This window comes from Mastigoproctus giganteus, chromosome 5 (genome assembly GCF_048544385.1).
Source record: "Mastigoproctus giganteus isolate SK-2022 chromosome 5, ASM4854438v1, whole genome shotgun sequence".
Lineage (NCBI taxonomy): Eukaryota > Metazoa > Arthropoda > Arachnida > Uropygi > Thelyphonidae > Mastigoproctus > Mastigoproctus giganteus.
In genome coordinates this window covers 218229010-218248306 of record NC_143579.1, presented here as the reverse complement: position 1 = coordinate 218248306, position 19297 = coordinate 218229010, and the positions used below count along the sequence as shown (strand labels likewise).

The following is a 19297-nucleotide window of genomic DNA, read 5'->3' as shown; positions in this document are numbered from 1 at the left end:
GACTACACACGAAGGGGCATAAATTCAGATTAAGGAAGGATGGTTGCAGGATAGATGTTTGGAAGTTTGCCTTCAGCCAGTGGGTGGTTGCTTGTTAGAATAAGCTCCCTTCTGTTGTTGTGGAAGTAGGTAGTTTGAATGAATTAATTCAAGGAAGAAATAGACAAATTCTTGGAGGGGATTGGTCAAGTGAGATGGTGTTTTTGGTTTTTTTTTGTTTTGGCTGATGCTCTATAAGCTTACTTTCTTGCATAATTTTCCACTACTAATACTAATACTACTCTTATTACTTTACCCCGAAGACTGTATTTAAAAAAAAATTTTGAAACTTTGCCATTACTGTGCTAAGTGTCGTATCAAGGTAACCAACTGTTTCGAAAATACTTCATAAAATGTGGTATAATTGTGTTTTCTCGTTGGCACTTCTTCACAACTACAAAAACCCAAGAGTTTTGAATGATGTTATTCCTGTGCTTGGAAGTCAAACAAGAAAGCTTGCATTACCATGGTCTTGATCCAAAAGCTGTTCTTGCCATTATTCCTTCCCAGCAATAAAGATTTATCTCAGCCAGAGTGTCTTGACAGAAAAGCATTAAAGATCATCAACAATGTGCTTGATCACTCAGATAACTCTGATTGATGAATGACTCAATCAAGGTTATCAGTATGACTCCCCCTCCCATCCTCTACACACTATTCCACTTTCCTCCAGTCTTCCTTCCCAGCTAGAAGAGCAGAGGCAGTGAGATTACGTACATACTAATGGCTCCAAATGCCACCTAGAACATTTCCAATATGTTCAGTCCAATGGACAACCAAACAGCTGGCCCAAAAAAATTTTAGTTGTACCCTCAAAATGTAAAAAATATAGGACCTCACTATGAGATCCATATAATTTCAAAAAGATAAAACTTAAATACTGCATGGCTGAAAAGAGATGGGAAGAGGGCAAAACTTTACTCTGGAGGCAAAACTAATTTTGTCACTTCAAGCTTCCATTAAGTAAAATGATATTATTGCACAAGGTGATGGAGAATAATCTACCAACTAGTATTCACACCCAGGCTCAGCCATTCTTCTAACCCAATTTTTGTTATTGGTTCACACCTAAACAGTAATTTTCAGTATACTTGGCTTTTCTAGTACAGTGGCTTCTTACTTTATGCTTGTTTAAATTACGCAAATAACACGGCTTGTTTAAATTACACGAATAACACGTGTCAACCACATTTACGGAAAGCGCCATGAGAGAAAAAGGTACATACCCAAACAGATATTCAACCTTGACAAAACAGGTTTATATTGGAAAAAAATGCCTGATCACGCTTATATTTCCATTGCTGAAAGGATTACACCTGGCTTTAAGGCAGTGAAAGATAGGTAACGTTTCTGTTTGGTGATAATATGGAGGGTCATAAACTGAAGCCTGTGTGCATTTATCACTATCAAAACCCTCATGCCCTTAAAGGTTACAACAGGTCATACGTTCCTGTGTACTGGTACTCAAACCCTAAAGGGTGGATGACTGCTGTTATTTTCAGAAGTTATCTTGGATTTCAGTTATGACCAGAATTGGAAGTGCATTAAAAGGCAGAAGGAATTCTGTTCAACATATTACTTATTCTTGATTATTTCACAAGCCATCCACCCAGTATGGTCGATATCTGTTCCAATATCGATTGTTTCATCCTCCCCACAAATACAACCTCAATACTCCAGCCTATGGACCAACATGTGATTAAATCTTTTAAGGCTCAGTATTTAAAGCACATTCTAGCTGATCTAATTGGCAAGATCGACGACAAACAGATAAGTGTGCAGCAATATTGGCGAGCCTTCAATATAAAAGATGCTTTAAAATTCATTGTTGTTGCATGGTGTGAAGTTCCATATAACTGTATGCAAAGATCGTGACATGAGTTATGTCCAGATCTTAGCAACTTCTTCAAAGGCTCAGATACCTGATGAAGATTATGCCCAAACTAAAGACAAATGTGTGAAACTCACTAAAAAGATAGGGTTCACTGAAGCAGAGGCAACTGATGTCGATGATTTAATTGATTCGCATCATCAAGAATTATCAAATGAAGATCTGTTTGCACTAGAGCAGCATCGCATTCAAGAGGAGGAGGCAGCAGTCAGCAAAAGCTCAGAAGTTAAAGACGAACGGAGCCTGACAGTGAAAGGAATATCGAAAGCATTAAATCTTACAGATGAAGATCCTAATCTTGAATGAAACTCTAAAGTGCAACATAGAAAGTTATGCTAGAACTTGGCAGTTACTATGAGTTGGTGCATGAAAAGAAGCAACGTGCAAAGCAACTAAATCTGGATTCAAGTGCTCAAGGGAGCAGTCAAGTGAACACTCCACCTCCTGGGTTAGCATAACACCCCATCTCCACCTATCTGGTCCGAATCCAAGGTAAAAGAATCTGACCATGATGATCCCTCTCATCAATCTTCCTAAGACCACCCTTCACCTCAATCTCTCTGTCTCTCTCGCAGTTGTTGTTTGTGTTGTACTGTATATGTTGGTTATACTGAACATACTTTTTCTTACTGTACAAAAAAAAAAAAAAAAGTAAATCAATAAAGATGAATGAATCACATTGGATGTGCATCATTTTCTTTAAAGTTCCCAGTCTTTGAACCAAAGAAAACGAATGGTATGTACCGGTAGGGATATCTTAGCTAGATGCGAGAACTACTCTTATAGGCCTATTATTGCATTTTTTGGTGATTATTTACATTACGCGTGAATTTAAATTGCATGGGACATTCTAGAAAGTGACTCTCACGTAAATTAAGAAGTCACTGTATTTTTAAACCTAACACATGAAGGATATACCAGTTACTAACAGTCCCACAACAGTGAAGGTGCAAACAGAGAATCTGGCTGTCATAGAATGACTGGACTTTGCCTAAATTCAATACACTTTACTCACAAGTAGGACCTAAATATCAACTCTTCCTCAGCATTTTAAACTTCCAATGGCAGCCTTGGTTATAACTGCTCGAAGAATGTCCATGATGAACCTCAAGAACCAGAATAGTAAGAATCTATTTACAGGCTTCTACATATTTAAGCAGTTCCAAGGCCAGCTATGGCCCTTTGGATACATATTTGCATGCTGAGATACAGCTTGTATTCTTCCACAAAGTGAATAGTCAATTGAGTGTGTGGAACTAGTGTACTGGCTGCCAGAAACAATTAAAAATAAAGGCATAAACTCCTCTGACCATCTTGGAGGATGTGTTGCAATATTAAAAAGCTAATATTTTTTTAATTGCCACCCCCCCCCTCCCTCCTTCCTGATTAACATCACAACCTAGTCATTTTGACCATTTTTAATTTTTTAAGTTTCTTCAGTTTCTTTGAATTCTGTTCCTAGATAACTGTAATTATACAGCTTTTAACAAAATAATGATATCAGCATATAATTTAAAAATATCCGCTTTTCAACATGTTAGTGCAGAAATTACATATAAATATCAATACAATATTTTCAAATCAGTTTGATTCTGTCACTGGTTTAGTATATCACCAAGCAATTTCAACAATGTGTTTGGACTGAGGAAACACTAAGGTATAGGGAAAAACTTAAAAGAATTATCAAAAGGCAACTATGAAAATAATTTCATATATCCAATTTTTGATACAGAAGGCACCTGAAGAGAATGTAGTGCAAATTCATCAAGTGGAAATGTCATTATTGGTGCTCTCTCAATGCCTGGTAAACAATTGTGCACAGAAAATACTACCAAAAGCACCTTAGCTGGTAGCACATCTCTTGTGGTTTTTGATACTCGTAATGCAGGTGAAGGATCTGCATCTAATTCTAAGTACCTTTTGAATGGTCTCCCATAGGTAAATATGAAATGTACCCAAATGATCAGCCACTTTCTGAAAATGTGGTACTGCAGATTTTAGAGTCTTAAAAAACAAGAACGGTAAAAATGTAACATCACAACTTTTTTAACAAGTCAGAAGTTACCTAAACAATTAGCAGCTAGCAATACTACTATAATAGGAACGAGGAATTATTTCAGAATTTGCTAAGAAAGTAATAGTCAGTTATGTGAAATGGTCAATTCTGAAGAATGATGAGCATATACTAACTATTTATCCAAAGAAAACAAATAAGAATGTCTTTCTGCTAAGTTCTCTGCAGTCATCTGTTTCTGTTAGTAGTGAATCCAAAGAAAAATCTGAAGCTGTGTTCTTTTACAATGACACAAAATATGGAGTTGATTTCATGGACAAACTGACTAGGAAATATAGTGCAACCTTGATATAATGCCTCTTCATACCATGGCTTCAGATATATCACAGGTATGATCATCTCCCCCAAAACAAATTATGAAAAAAAAAGTAGTGTTCAAAGAATTATTCGCTTTTTTCAGTTTCCAATATGAAATTACTAAGTTCCACTGATATACTCTTTTATTTATACAGTCCAATCCGGTTATTTGAGACACATCGGGACTAGTGCATTTTGGCCCGATTAAGCGGCTGCCCCAATTATCCGAAGTTTCACGTAAAAAGTTAAAAATACAATGTAAACCCCCCCCCCCCTTTTTTTTACAATTGGTTCACTGTACAATCAAATCACGTTACGACAAACTCAACATAGTAAAGTACCGTTCACAATACGATGTGCAGTAAGCGCCGGTCATTGTGATCACGTTTGTGAATTGAATTTTAATTCTATTAAACAGCGATTCTAATTAGCGAAAATAGGAGGAATATTATCCACAGGCTATAAAAGCAAAGATATATTAAGTACAAATTTACCCTTTATTGCCTTACCAATTAAAAAAATTAAATGATACGTGAAAATCGGAATAATTAATACGTACTGTAATATGTACATACTAACTAGTTGACATTTCTGTTCACTGACATTTGTGAGTGGGGGTTAAAATGTAAAACAGTAAAAAGATAAGCAATCAATAACAAAGAACACCGCGCACACACAAATTGCAAGTAACATAATAAGCGCAAGTGAGAATGGAGTAACGAGTTACAAAGCTTTAAAAATAGGAATGAAGAGAAGATCTGAAAATTAATTTTTTTATAAGATTGAAGATTCCATGGAAGTGTAAACACGTTTCATCATAATAACCCACAGAATTCCAATGTCTGTATTATCGCAAATTCAGTAAGATCGAGTTTACTGTCCGTTTATGATAGATTTCACTAACAGAAAAACCCAATGAACAGGTGACTGCTAATTGTTTTTATTGTTTTATGGTTGTGACCTCCAGAATTTCGACCGAACCATGTGGTACCGTCGAAGACAATCGTAGGGTAATCTCCAGTGCTGCAGTCTCCTGCCCCGATTAAATGGCATGCTGTCCCAATTAAGCGAAGTAAACCCCTGGCTATTTTCTCGACTGGTTTCTGTTTTTTAAGATTAGAGAACACGGCTACTGTTTGTCAAGTGTGTTACATTAATTACAAAGTAAATTTTGGTAAACAACAGCACATGACGTTCTTTCTTAACTAAAAGTTACACTAAGTGTAGCAAAAACTGCTAAGGGCTAAACTAAACAAAAATATATATGAACTGACAAGTGATTTATGGAGAAATCACGTGACTTCACTTCAGCACTATGATGGGCCAGACAGTTTGATTTTGATTTAGTTTTCTTAAAACATGATAAATTCTAGGACATCAGAAATAAATACAGGGCAAAATTAGTAAATCAGCATGACTAAAGTAATGGCCACCAAAAGAAAAAATTAAACAGTTGAAGAAAAGTTAAAGATTATCAAAAGGGTTGAGTGATAAAACAAAATGCAGTATACTTCCTGAGTATGGAATTCCAGAAGGAACGAACTGCAAATGGATGAAAGAGTAAGAGAAATTGCATTCATTTGTAGACTCCGTAGAAGATGAAGTAAGCCTCTAAAGAAATAAAATTAAACTTTGTGAAAATAGTGATGTGGACCAATGTTTATACAAGTGGTTTCTAAAGAAGCATAGTGAAGAAGTACTGATAAATAGAATAATTTTTAAAGCACAGGCACTTATATTTCATAAGATACTTGGCAGAGACGACGACACATTTAAAGCTTCTGAAGGATAACTTTGGAGATGGAAGGCTCATATGCCAGGTTAGTCTTGTAGGTGAATCTGCATTTGGTAATATTATATCAGTAGAACAGTCCTGAATTTCTGCGTAATGTGGTTCAAGGTGGTGAATTCACAGATGAACAGTTATACAACTGATGAAACAGCACTGTACTATAAACTTCTCCCCAGAAAGTCACTGGATATTAAAAAGATACCCAACAAAGCAGGAATGAAAAGCAACAAAGAGAGAATTGCTGCATTTCTGTGTGCAAACAAGACTGGAAATCTAAAGCTAAAGCCATTGTGCATTGGTAAAAGTTGAAGCCCCTAGTGTTTTAAGCACATCAACATGAAATCTCTACCTGTGATTTATAAAAATAGCTGTAACACTTGGATGACAAGTGATATTTTTAGTTCATGGTTTAAAAATGAGTTCATACCAATGGGATGCCTATTGCTTTCCAAAAAACTTGAAGAAAAGGCACTGTTACTGTTGGATCACTGCACAGCTCATCCTTTGGCTGATGTCCTTAAATCAAAAGATTGCAAGAGCAGAGATGTGTTTCTGTCAAGGAACGCAACTGTCCTAATTCAGCCCATGGATCAGAGTATCAGTTGAGCCTTCAAAGCCTACTGTCGTGGTGAGCTACTTGCTGGTGTTGTGAACTCAGAAATTCAAGTTCTAGAATTTCTGAAAACATTAACACTGAAAGACATTGCATACAATACTGAATTAGTATGGGAGAAATTGAAAATTTCTCCACAATTGAAAACTGCTGGAAAAAAATTTATTGAAAATGACAAGATTGCTAATAATAACCTTGAATTAGCAGCATTTTCAGAACAAGAAGCAGCAAAGACTTCTTGTAACATACTTAGTGGCAGTCTTGGAGCAAATGATTTGGCTGTTTAGATTGAGGTGAATGCAGAAGCTCCAGTTGAGCATTACCTGAGTGAGGAAGAAATCACAGTCTCTGTGGATAGTGGGAAGAAAATCGACAAACAGAAAGCCAGTGACATAAGGAGTAGCTCAGATGATAATGTGGATGACTAATGTAAGGAAAAAGCACCAGAAATTAACAAAGTGCTTGAAAAACATTAATGAGATGCTGGCATGGTTAGAATGTCAGAGTGATAGTGAACGTTTTAATTATTTCATCTGACCACTAATAAGAATTATGTACTAAAAAAAATGCTGTTATCACTTCCAGTAAAACTAAATTACATGACTATTTCAGAGCAGATGTGTAAAAATGTAAGTCCATAACAGCACTGTGTATTAGTAGAATGTAAAGGGATTAATATAACCTTTAATATTTTGTCTTTTGGTTTGTATACTCAAACATTAGTAAATAAAGTATATATTTACTAATTAAAGTGTATTTATGTTAAAAAAAAAAAACTGTGAAAAAAATGGTAAAACTTTTTCAGCTATAATGCACTTTGCTTATAATGCAAGTATTAAAGTATCTGATACCTGCGTTATTTCAAGATTCCACTGTATTCTGTAAAATTGTTTCAAAAGATAGTCTGTTCAGGTGTTTTATAACGTTATTATTATTATTATTGTATTGTATTATTAATATTATTATTTCTCTGTTGAAGAGACACCCCCTGGGACAACCATTGGCTAGAAGGGTAAGAGTTACGTTCTAAGGTGTGAATTGGACACATGAGAAAAAGGTTACAAAATTCACCCTGGAAAGGTTGAATACAGAATTTTGGAATACATGAGTAATTTTGATTTTATAATAGAATATTTAAATTTTTGGCATCTTTGTACATCATAGAATATTTAAAATTTTAACATTTAAGTTAGCATCTAGAATACCTAGAATATATAGTTAAAAGGGATCAAAATTAAATGCAGTTTTGAGCCAAGTGGCTGTTCACTACAATTATAGGAGATAATAGGAGTCAGCAAAGACTTGCAATCTGTAGGCTTTTTCATTACAGAGCTTTTCTGGTTCAATTGTTAGTTGATTGAAGGGTTCTATTGTGTTTGCTGGAAAAAAGTGACTTTTTATTTTTAAGTTGCTTTGAAGCGGATGTCTTGTTTCAGCATTCCCGGTGGCTTCTCGATGAGAGTGAAACAAGCCATCAATACTGGGAGCATCTAATCTTCCTGTTAGCAGTTGGGCTAATGTGAAAATGTTTCTTGTGTTAATTGTCTGTTTCCAAGGAGGAATGCTGAGATTGGAAAGTAGGATGCCTCTAGAGATAGTAAATGGGTGATTCAAGATCCTGTTCAGCCATTCAGTTCATTTATGGCTTTCACAAGGTTTTCTTTGGTAATTGCGATGGTTGTTAGAGATGTCTTTCTTAGTAAGTTTGAAACGGATTCTTCTTTTTCTACAATTCGGTGAAGGAAGTCAGTTATTCTCTTCCTGTTTTCTTCGGTTGATAATTGGTTGGGCACAGGAGGTTGTCCAAATGTCTTCTTGGACCATTCGGTAAAGACCTCGGCAGTTACGAGACCCTTTTTTTCTGTTATCACCAATGATCCTTTTTCCTTGTTTGAGCTTTGATAGTACAGCTGCATAATGTGCTTGTCTTTTCAGCTTTATAAATTGAGCAATCTCTTTTTTGTACAGAATGTAGTCATTAGGATGTCCTGCCTTCAGCCACTTCCTGTAAAGTCTTTGCTTTTTATGAAAAACATATTTTATCTGTGGATTAAACCAGTTTTTGGATTTCCCAGTTATCCTTATAAACTTTGTTGCTCCTTCATAGGCAATTTTTGTGAGCTTTAGGGCCAGTAGCTGGAGAGCTTCCTCCGCCGGCTTCATGCTAAGTTCTTGCCATTTGTATTCTCAAAGTTCTTTGAGAATGACGTTTGGCTTGATGTATTTGAAAGAAAAGGTCGTTCTGTGCATGCCGTCAAAATTTCCTCCATCCCTCTGATTGGTTCCAGCAACATTGAGTGTGGTCTCTCCAGCTATGGGATTGTGGTCTGACTTAAAGTGGAACAAGTTGTCTGCTAATCTAATGCTGAGTGTATTGTAATAGACAACATCTAACCATTGATTCCCTATAGTTGCTGGAGTACCCAGCTGTTTTAGATTTAGTTGTGCAAGAATAGTCAAGATTTCTTTTTGCGTCAGTATGTTTTGGAATTGGCATATTAACATCTCCTAACAGGATCGTATCTACAGCTGGATTGAGGTTAAAGGTAAGCCATGCAAGAAGTTCATTTCTTGAATCTCTGGTGTGCTCAGGAGGCAGGTATATAAGACAGATTTGTAATTTTATTTTCCCATTGAAAAATGTAGCACAGGTGGCTTCAAAATTATCTGATTTGGAGAGGTGTTCCTTTGTAGACTGATATTCATCTTTATACATGATCATGGTTCCTCCACCCCATTTTTCAGTTCTTCCAGTGCCAACACATTTGTATCCAAGCGGATTAGAGAGAATGTTTAGTTGTTTTTTATCGCGTAACCACGTTTCAACAAGGCAAATGTAGTCAAAGTTAGCCATCATCATGCAGGTTTGTAGCGTGGGAAGCTTGTTGGAAATTCTTCGAACTTTCTGGAAAAAACACTGCAGGCTGCCAATACCCTGTCTCAGAGAATGGGGAGGATTTGGTTGCTACTGTGATGTTTCAGAAGGGCTATTTGATCTTGATTTTATCATCCATCTATCCCTGTATGGTTTGACCAGTGACCCTCCCGGCCAGTCCTGAAAATTCAGTAGCAACGAGGATTGTCCCATTGGGCACGTGACAACAAACGAGACATAAGCAAGATGCCTTGTTTTTAATTGTTTAACTTCTACTGTTAATCCAAACTCAATTTTACATGTCTTTTATGTTACTGGGCTGCATTGCAGGGCCTAATCTGGAGATAAAGATCTTCTCTTGTGTAGGAATGGCTGTAACATTATATTTGGCCAGCCTATTCAATTCTCGGTTGGATGTGTTACGAACGTCAGTACCGCGACCCTTGCGATTAGAAAAGCAAGGTGCTGTTCGCTGCCAGACATTATTGTTCTAGATCTTACTGCCATGAATGCCAATAACAGCTTACAAGCAATACAATAAAGTGAAAAAAAAGATCAAGGATTTTATACTGGAACTAGTACAAGACAGCAAATAAGTTTCAAATGTAAGGACAAGCAATTAGTTTACATATAAATCAAAATAACCGGAACATTACAGACAAGAATGAAAAATATATATACATCCCAGATGACTAAATGCAAAAATAAAATATTTGACATCTGTGCTTAATTCAGGAAACTTGTTTGTGGAAAATGTACTACATTGATAGGAAGGAAAAAAAGGCTTTCCAAGGTTCATACAGTCTTTATATGCTCTAGTCAAATTGATCAGCAGCAGCAATTCTAGGTATGCTAGTTACGGGATAATCAATGAATGTAACACAGCACACATTGGGAAGGAAAGGGAAGGTAGAGTAGGCAAGAGAATTAAAGAGAACAGTGATCACAACCACATCTAAGTAATGCGAATATGAGATACAGTCCAACATGATATGTCAGGTTGTTAATGATATGTTAATTTTTATTCAACACAATAATCCTAAATATGAACACCACATTAAAAAGAGGAAGAATTCATGAAAGCATCCTCAAAGTTTGTCTCGTCTCCTCTCTTCTTTCAAGAATCAAACCAGGGACAAGATCAGACTGGCTTACATTATTTAAAAGGCACATCATGAAAAGAAAGCACTCTCCCAGAGAAAATATAAAAGACCAAAACAAAAGCAGTCTCTGGCAAAAAAAAAAAATCTGAACTTATTTTCCACCTGTACTGTAGCAGTGTTTAAATTTCAACTCTACATGAAATATACTAAGTAACTACTAGAGCTATATTAATTTATTACCTGCCTTACTTATTTTAATATAGTAGATATACTCTATTGTTACATACTTAATGATAAGGGGTGTCTACTGTATAGAACACAATTCATATTACGAGAACTTGAGCTGTCAGACTTGACTGTAGGATATGTTCATTTTGCACATGTTTATTTAATTGTCTCATAATAACAATTTATTGTATATCATATCAAAAAAGCAGAACTGTAACAAAGGTGACACATATAATAATAAAAAAACTGAAAACATAAAACCAAAACTGATTTGTAATTTCAAAATGACCTTATTTTATGAAGGCAACACACGTGGTCCAAAGTTATTAGATGATCTAGAGATTTTACCAACACAGCTACACATCTTGGCTAATAACCAATTTGATGTATATTCTGATTATTGTTTATTATTTCCTCTCGTACTAATATCATTAAACACACCCTCTCTCTATCTATTATAATGTAATCATCAATCTTTGAAATATGCTCCAAATAAATGACCTTGTTATCGACCACCTATTTTTCATTTGATCAGCAATTTTATAAACAAACCTTTGACAGTGCCATGCATGATGCGGAAAATAATGCCTTGCTTCATCTCTTGTGTCTTCCAGGTTTCTGAAAAGATACGTTAAGTGACTGCATGGTACCAGAGAGCAAAAGTGATGAATTTCTGTCACATTTAAAACATCCCACCTAAAAATCCAGTTTAATATGAACACAATCAGAAAAGATTTCCTTTTAGATTAGTTTTAATAAGATTATTAGATGGAATCCCTCTGCAGAAAAATTACCATCAAATAATCTATGAAGTTAAAAATGGGGGAATAATATCCTATTGGCAGCAAATAAATGCCATGGAGCTTTCTTTCAACTATTCTCTTTAATTAGAAAATACTGTATATTCAGAAGACAAAACATTATTCAAGAGTATATCTTTCCCATCTTATTTAAGCAGTGTCTAAAATCTTAATTTCTATCTAGTGTTCAAAACTGTACTTTTCATTTTTCACTTTTATGATTAGTAGATATTCCCAAATGATTAGCTACCAAAAAAATATTCTAATTACTTATATTATTTTCTGTTTATCACTTGAATAAATGCTGACTGACAATATTATATACCACATATACAGAAAAAAATTACAAGAACCAAAATACATTAATCTCCTGATTTATGAACATTTGATCTTACAAAGAAAAATTTTCAACACCACGAATTCCATTTACAAAGCTGTAAATTGTAAATTTACAATTTTCACGAACTCACAAATAGTAATAATAATTTAATTATTTTTTCAGCATTATTCAACCATGTATATAAAGATAGTTTGGTGGAAGTTGGTGGCAAAGTCGGCTGTTTGATTGTCATGTTGTTCTGTTACTGGCTCTGTATGGCACAGATATGCTTTTTCTAATATTTATCGTGCAGTACAGTCAGTAGCAGAACTACCACACCACCAAGTCCAACATATCAAGATTTGGGTCAAGCATCTCATATGGGAATAGAATTGGTGATTTCACTTATGCATAAGGCACATCATTTTACAACATAGAAGTTTTAAAAAAAAGAAATTTAAAACATATCCCTAAATACATTCAATCACTCAAATCCAGCAACCCTGAGACCAGACCATCACCAGATTTTTGAATAAAACTTTATCAATACTTATACTACCTATAATAGTCAATATAATATTATCAATATACTGCAGTTTGTTTTTACTATATTATAATGATGCACTGCATATAAAAAATATATAAGGTAGGATCAAAAAGTTCCAGGGCTGAATTTGTTAAAATATCTGTATATTGAATAGGAAAATCTTATTATGAACATAGAATATCTATAATTTTTTTACAGTAGGTGATGTTCCAGCTGTACACTTGCAAAAGTTAATCTGTTGTCTAAAGTAAGTAATTTCATATCACTGTTTTTTTTAGAATATCACTTTTTGAACAAAGGTCTACAAAACCTTGCTTTTAACTGAAGAAACTGGCTTCAAAGACTGTAGAAATGACTGCCAAAGCATACAAAGAAAAAGCTTTATTAAGGGCAGTAGTTAAGCATGACTTAACTAGTTTCCTGATTTTATTTTTACTTTGCAAAAACAAAATTGGGAAAGTGGTTTTCCTGATTTTTGTACTATATACAAAAAATATAAAAAGTAGCATCAAAAAGTTCCAGGACTGAATTTATTATAAAATATATCTACATATCAAAAAGGAAAAACTTATTTTATTTATGAACCTAGAATATCTATAATGTTTTTTTTTTATAGTAAGTGGTGTAATTTCACATTACTTTTCTGTATATCATTTTTTGAACAAAGATATATAAAATTTTGCTTTTCATTGAAGAAATCAGCCTTAAAGAATGTAGAAATGATTGCTGAAACATAAAATAAAAAGCTTTAACAAACAGTGGTAAAGCATGACTTTTTTTAATCACTTTTCTGATTTTCCATTATATGGTATAGGCAGACTTTCTGATGAAACTGAATTTGCCCACAGGCAATGCAATGCACTGTATGTTTTGACGTCTCAGTTCAGTTTTGAAGGCTAAACTATCTAATATTTGCTAAACTATCGTGGTGTTATGTGATTTGCTCATAAAATAATGTTGGTAATATTTTTCTATAATCAAAATAATCATAATTCGACTACTGTACACTAGATGGCTTTACTTTTATCAATTGAATAATATCAATATGTGTATGCTACTTTTTGCTTGAATATATAGGTGATTATTTTGACTAGTGTTGAGATGTTTACTTTTGTCGTTTTATTATTGCTAAATACAACAAAAAATAATGTGCTTTAGCTTTTCTTCTGAAACAAGGTATTGTAATTATTTTTATATTGCAATTATTTCCATAACAAAAACAAATGGGTAACGGCATTTCAGAAATCAAAAAATCCTGTTGTGAATCAGGTTTTGGGTCAAGAGATATTTCCAGTTTGTTAGATACAGACGGTGACAATGAATATGACTATTGCATTAGGAATTTTTATTGTAAATTAAGTATTGCAACTTTTGATTCAATCTGACTGTAAACAAGAGTTTCAAACAGACTGGCCATGCATTTTCAGTGGCAGCTATTTTGTTTCAAGATTGCAGATTGCAGATCAGACCACACACAATACTGCAAATTTCTCTGAATCAGATAAAAAAATATTAAAAACAGGTGATGCTTAAATCAAATAGCAGCTATCATATTTCAAAATGGATAATATTATTACTCCCTTCCTCATCAGGATATTTGAGCCACCCCGATGGGACAATTGTGTGATAAATTTGTTTCGATCAGACTATAAACAGAAATGTTATTAGGATGGGGAAACAGACACGCACAACAATCTTATAAGCAAACCACCATTTAGAAAAAGGACTTAAAAAAAATCAGTTTTTTGAATATTTTCTTGAAAAAATTAGTATAGCCAAATCCAAAGGAGAGGTGGGTTTTGAATTTTTTAACAACTTAGGCAATTAAAACTACCAAAAACACTATGTGAAATACAAACATACAATTGTTTCCCCCACAACTGCTCAGTTGAAGTTATCCCAACAGTATGACCAGTGTTGCAACCAATTCACACCAACAATAACAAATTTTTTACTTTATTCTATTTACAATATTAGCCAAAAAACTACATTGCGGGTCAGGAAATAATTCAAAATTGTTCACTTTATGAAGCCACCTTTATTTTCAATCTATTATGAACAGACTCTAAAAAATCGATTTTTTGTGTATTGAAAAACATGTTTTCAATTAATTTTTTTTTTTTAAATGAAACCTCTTTTTGTTAAAAATGTGCTTTACAGATGTTTTTATAATCTGGTTTTTTAACACCCCCAACTGGTCATTACCTTTGCTGTCACTAAGCAGGAACTTGAAAAAAAAACAAGAATCAAAAAACCCACTTGCTTCAACTTGAATAATAGCAATAAATATTGCTGATGCATGCAAAGCATCTAAATTGCGAGATAACTTGATAATTATATGCAAGAAGTGGCTTAACAATGTCTAAAAAACCATTTAATTTTTTTACAGCTAAACTTCTTCAGTAATAAAACAATTAATGATATAGAATGATATCAAACTAATAATGAAGGAAAACTAAAATTCAGATTGAGAGGTATTTTTATTTTCAAATTTAAGTTGTTTTGGTGGACATTTTCCGCCAACGTTCCTGGTAAAGGGTTAAATTTCATTGAAACACATTAAAATTATTAATGATTAATCAAACATCTCAGCAATTTTTAATACTTGGTGTACCACCAGATAAGATTTGTATGAGTCTGTCCTGTAATACATTTGTAAATTAACTGTTCATGTTCTGTAATTAATTAATAATATTTACTCACACCTTTAATTTGGTATAAAGGCCTACTCCTGAATTAGAGGTTTTAGGCCTTACACCAAGTGATGATTTAATTTGATACTTTTTTTTTTTTTTTTTTTGGTAGTTGTTGCCACATAGGCTTCGGTGGCTATAATGCACCTCCCAAGATTTTTGCAGTACTTTGATTCAAGCCCGAGGCAGGAATCGAACCTGCGACCTTTGGGTTGCTAGGCAGGCACTTTACCCACCCGGCTAGCCCAGTCGGCTAATTTGGTACTAAATGTGTTTGAAAAGTCAACTCTAAAGATATTTGAGAATGCATAACATCATCATCATCAGCCATTTTCAATCCACTGCAGGATGAAGGCCTCTCCAGCAACTTTCCAGTTCCTTCTGTTTTGAGCACTGGCCATCCATTTACTACTCAAAAACTCATGAATTTCATCTATCCATCTCCGCCTTTGTCTTCCAGGTTTTCTTCTAGCTCCTCTTGGATACCATTCTGTTATTTTCTTAGTCCATCTGTCATTGTGTGTTCGAGCTATGTGTCCTGCCCAAGACCATTTTAGTTCTTTAGTTTTGATAAGAATGTCCTTTACTTGAGTTTGCTGCCTAATCCATGTGTTTCTCTTCTTATCTAACAGTCTGATTCCCAATATAATTTGTTCCATTCTTCGCTGTGTAGTTCTCAGCTTCTCTTCCATTCTTTTGGTGAGTGCCCAAGTTTCACTTCCATAAGTCATGGTGGGGAGTATACATTGATTCATTATTTTAAGTTTCAGACAAACTGGGATATTGCTCTTCAGTATGTGACTATATTTCCTGAATGCTATCCATCCAAAATTTATTCTTCTCTTGATAAGTGTTAACAATAATACAACAACTACACATTTAGTATACTTCTACTACACAAAAGCAGTCATTTTTACTTTAAATGACTGCTTTCGTGGCATACCAGAAGTATGCCAGATTCTGTGATCAACTTATCTTTATTTAATCAGTAAATTCACTTCCCGGTGACATGCTTTTTTATTTACATCTCTCACTTATATCACTTCATTCAATTTTTCTTTCAAAAGAATCAAAGAATAGCTGGGGGAATTTCCCAGCCCCATAGGCCTGTTTGAAGAAAAACACATGTTCTTTTATCCATTACTCTACTGGTTCAACTGTTATCATGCTTACAATATTCTGATTTACAATATCATTTTTAGTCATTTGTGCAAATTACATCAATTAAGTAATTTCATATTTAAAAATTAACTCATTAAATTCTGTTTAATATCATAAATTAGATTTAGCTAACTCTGTTCAAATGATATATGATTTATCTTTGTAGATATAAAATTAAGACCAATTTTGTTTGTTTGTTTGTTTGTTTGTTTGTTGTTTGGTTTTTAGGAGCATTAGCAACTAAGGCAATATTGCTCCAGGAATATGCGGTGGTCATTCCCTGACCTTTCTGCATCCTCCGTATTTGGTGGTGACAGGCTCAAACCCTGGTCTAATCAAGAAGCGTGTGCAATGCACTGCTGCTCCTTCCCACCTGGCTACGGAGGCGCCTGACCAATTTTGTGAACAAACATACATTCAAAAATGGATTTAATAATATGTAACTGACAGGTTATCGAGAGCAGTCAACATACTGATCAAAGCCTAAGTGCTTACAAGACATAAGCATATTTGCTCAATGTACCTTGTGATTTTTTATTACTCCCCCCCACACTAAAGAACTCATTACAGGGACAATTTTCCAGTAAAACAGATGTTGTAGCAGCTCTAACAATTGAAATCAATGAACTTTCAAAAAAGGGCTTCAAAGAAGCTTTTCTGCAATTATATAACCGTTGGAAAAAATGTGCAAATAGACAAGGTCATTATTTTAAAAAAATCAACATATAATTGTCTGTAAATCTATTTGTTTAAATAAAAATACAGTTCTGGAATTTTCTGATCCTATCTTGTAGAATAAAGTGCAATATATGCATTACATAGAGAATGCATTAACAAATAACTTGCATCATCTATTAGTCATTAGAGAAATAAATTGCTTCTAATAGTAAGCATATAGTATATATCATCTAGTCATTCTAACAGTAACCATACTGCAACAAACCGTACTTAAATTTATACATAAAAAGTTTTTTCACCACACATCCTCCCCATTATATCATTACTTCTTTGTAACAATTGATCCCAATTTACAAAGTACTTCTCAGGAGCACGTGGTGTTCATAAATCGGGAGATTACTGTAATATCTAAGAATAATTACTTCTTAAAATGTGATCGGTTAACAGTAATTTTGCTCTGTGAAAATCCCACCTTTAATTCAAGAGATATCACACAGAAAAGCATAAGTAAATGATATCTTTCTATTATAATTCCTTTACAGCAAAATGAGGCAAGAAAAAAAAAATTTTACTACAGAAAGTTATCTTAATAATGTACAAATTATGCATAGAATAAAAGCAGAAGTAAAAAAAAAAAAACAATGCAGCAAAGTAGTAGCAGTAGTCTGTCTAGGCTGGAAGGGCTCTGCAAGGCTTTTGGGGAGGAAATTTTTTTTCAGCATGGCAGCCCTAGTTGGTAGACAGAATTTTTTTTGTAAAGATGGTATTCACTAAAACAGAGGTTGCAAGGGTTTTTGATAATCCTATTAAGGAGGCATTAAGGTTTCAGAGAAATTGCTAATTTGGAAGGCTAGGGAAGTTGGTACACAATCAACTCAGGTCAGCAGTATGAGACAAAATTACACCTGCATCTTCTCTGAGTGCACACATGGAAAAACACTTAAGTAACTATAAGCAATGCATCAAGGTTGCCAAAAGCAGGAGGGTGCAGGACTAATTTGCTTATACAGCAATGCCAGAAGTACTATATACAAATTAAATGAATTCGAGCTTTCAATCAAGTCAACTAGTCCTGATGCAGTTCAGCTTATTGAGAAGTGATACTCCTCAGAGATACAAGATGAAAAATTTCGTATCAGTGAATATCATGCTCAAGTTAGACAGGGAGGGATGGATAGGTGGGAGAATGATGATACTGCCTGAACATGACAAGAATGCTTTCTGAGTCACATAAAGGTAATACAGATATTAAATCTGTATGGTGTGAAATGATCTGCAGTAAAGGGAAGATGATAGTAGGGATAGGTTACAGGCCAACAACTCAACAAAGTATTACAAAAAATCTCTTTAAGCAGACTGACTGGCTAGTAAGCACAATTTTCTCATTATGGGCAACTTCAGCCTACCTTTTCTAGACTGGAATATGTGAATCAGAAACACACTATATGGTAGTAGTTTTTTTCACAATAGGAAGTTTGCTATTTATTCCATAATGCCAGAGAGAGCACTCAATTTGGTTCTCAATAAGGACCCTAACTATATCAAGAACTTGACAGTAGGGAAACCTACTGTCAAGTTCTTGACATAGTTGTATTGAAATGGGTTGTATCTTACTTTAGATACAGCCCTATGCAGTCAAAGGTAAAGGTGACAGCTTAAATTTCAAGGGAAAGGGTTCAATTAATTGAAGAGACTACTGTATGCTTTCAGTACAAATATGTTATGGGAGAAATATTGAAGAGATTTATCCTGGAAGCCACAAATGTATTCATTCCAATGATTCAGTACAAATATGTTATGGGAAAAATATTCAAGAGATTTATCCTGGAAGCCACAAATGTATTCATTCCAATGATGAAGTTCCGTAAATGTAAAATGCCAAAATGGATGGCAGGCAAAATTATGAGTTTAAATGTGCAAGAGAAACAATGATGTGGCAGTTACGGACGGTTCTGATTTTTATGAGCATTATAACAGAATACATAACAAAACCACTGATTGGATAAGATGGGCAAAAGCTAATTATGAGAAAGAACTAACAAAGAAAACTAAGAACAGTGATAGAAGGTTCTCATATTTGAATACAAAAAAGAAGAGAATAAATCGAATAGGTCCCTTAAATGGCTGTGGTGGAAGAACCATAGAAAGCCCAAAAGAAATGGCAGATGAGTGAGCAGATACTTCCTT

At 34.3% G+C, this 19297-nt stretch overlaps 1 protein-coding gene across 7 annotated transcripts in view; it reads right to left on the bottom strand.

Moving 5' to 3' along the window:
* The window catches only part of brm (ATP-dependent helicase brm), a 714323-nt gene that overhangs the window by 636688 nt on the left and 58338 nt on the right, over positions 1–19297 (bottom strand). For 6 of the 7 annotated variants that reach the window (XM_090374387.1, XM_090374383.1, XM_090374382.1 and 3 more), the window contains one exon: positions 11465–11530. The exons of the other annotated variant lie outside the window; for it this stretch is intronic. In XM_090374387.1, coding sequence (XP_090230513.1) covers positions 11465–11530 — 66 coding nt within the window. The remainder of the gene's footprint in view (positions 1–11464; positions 11531–19297) is intronic. 7 annotated transcript variants of the gene reach the window in all.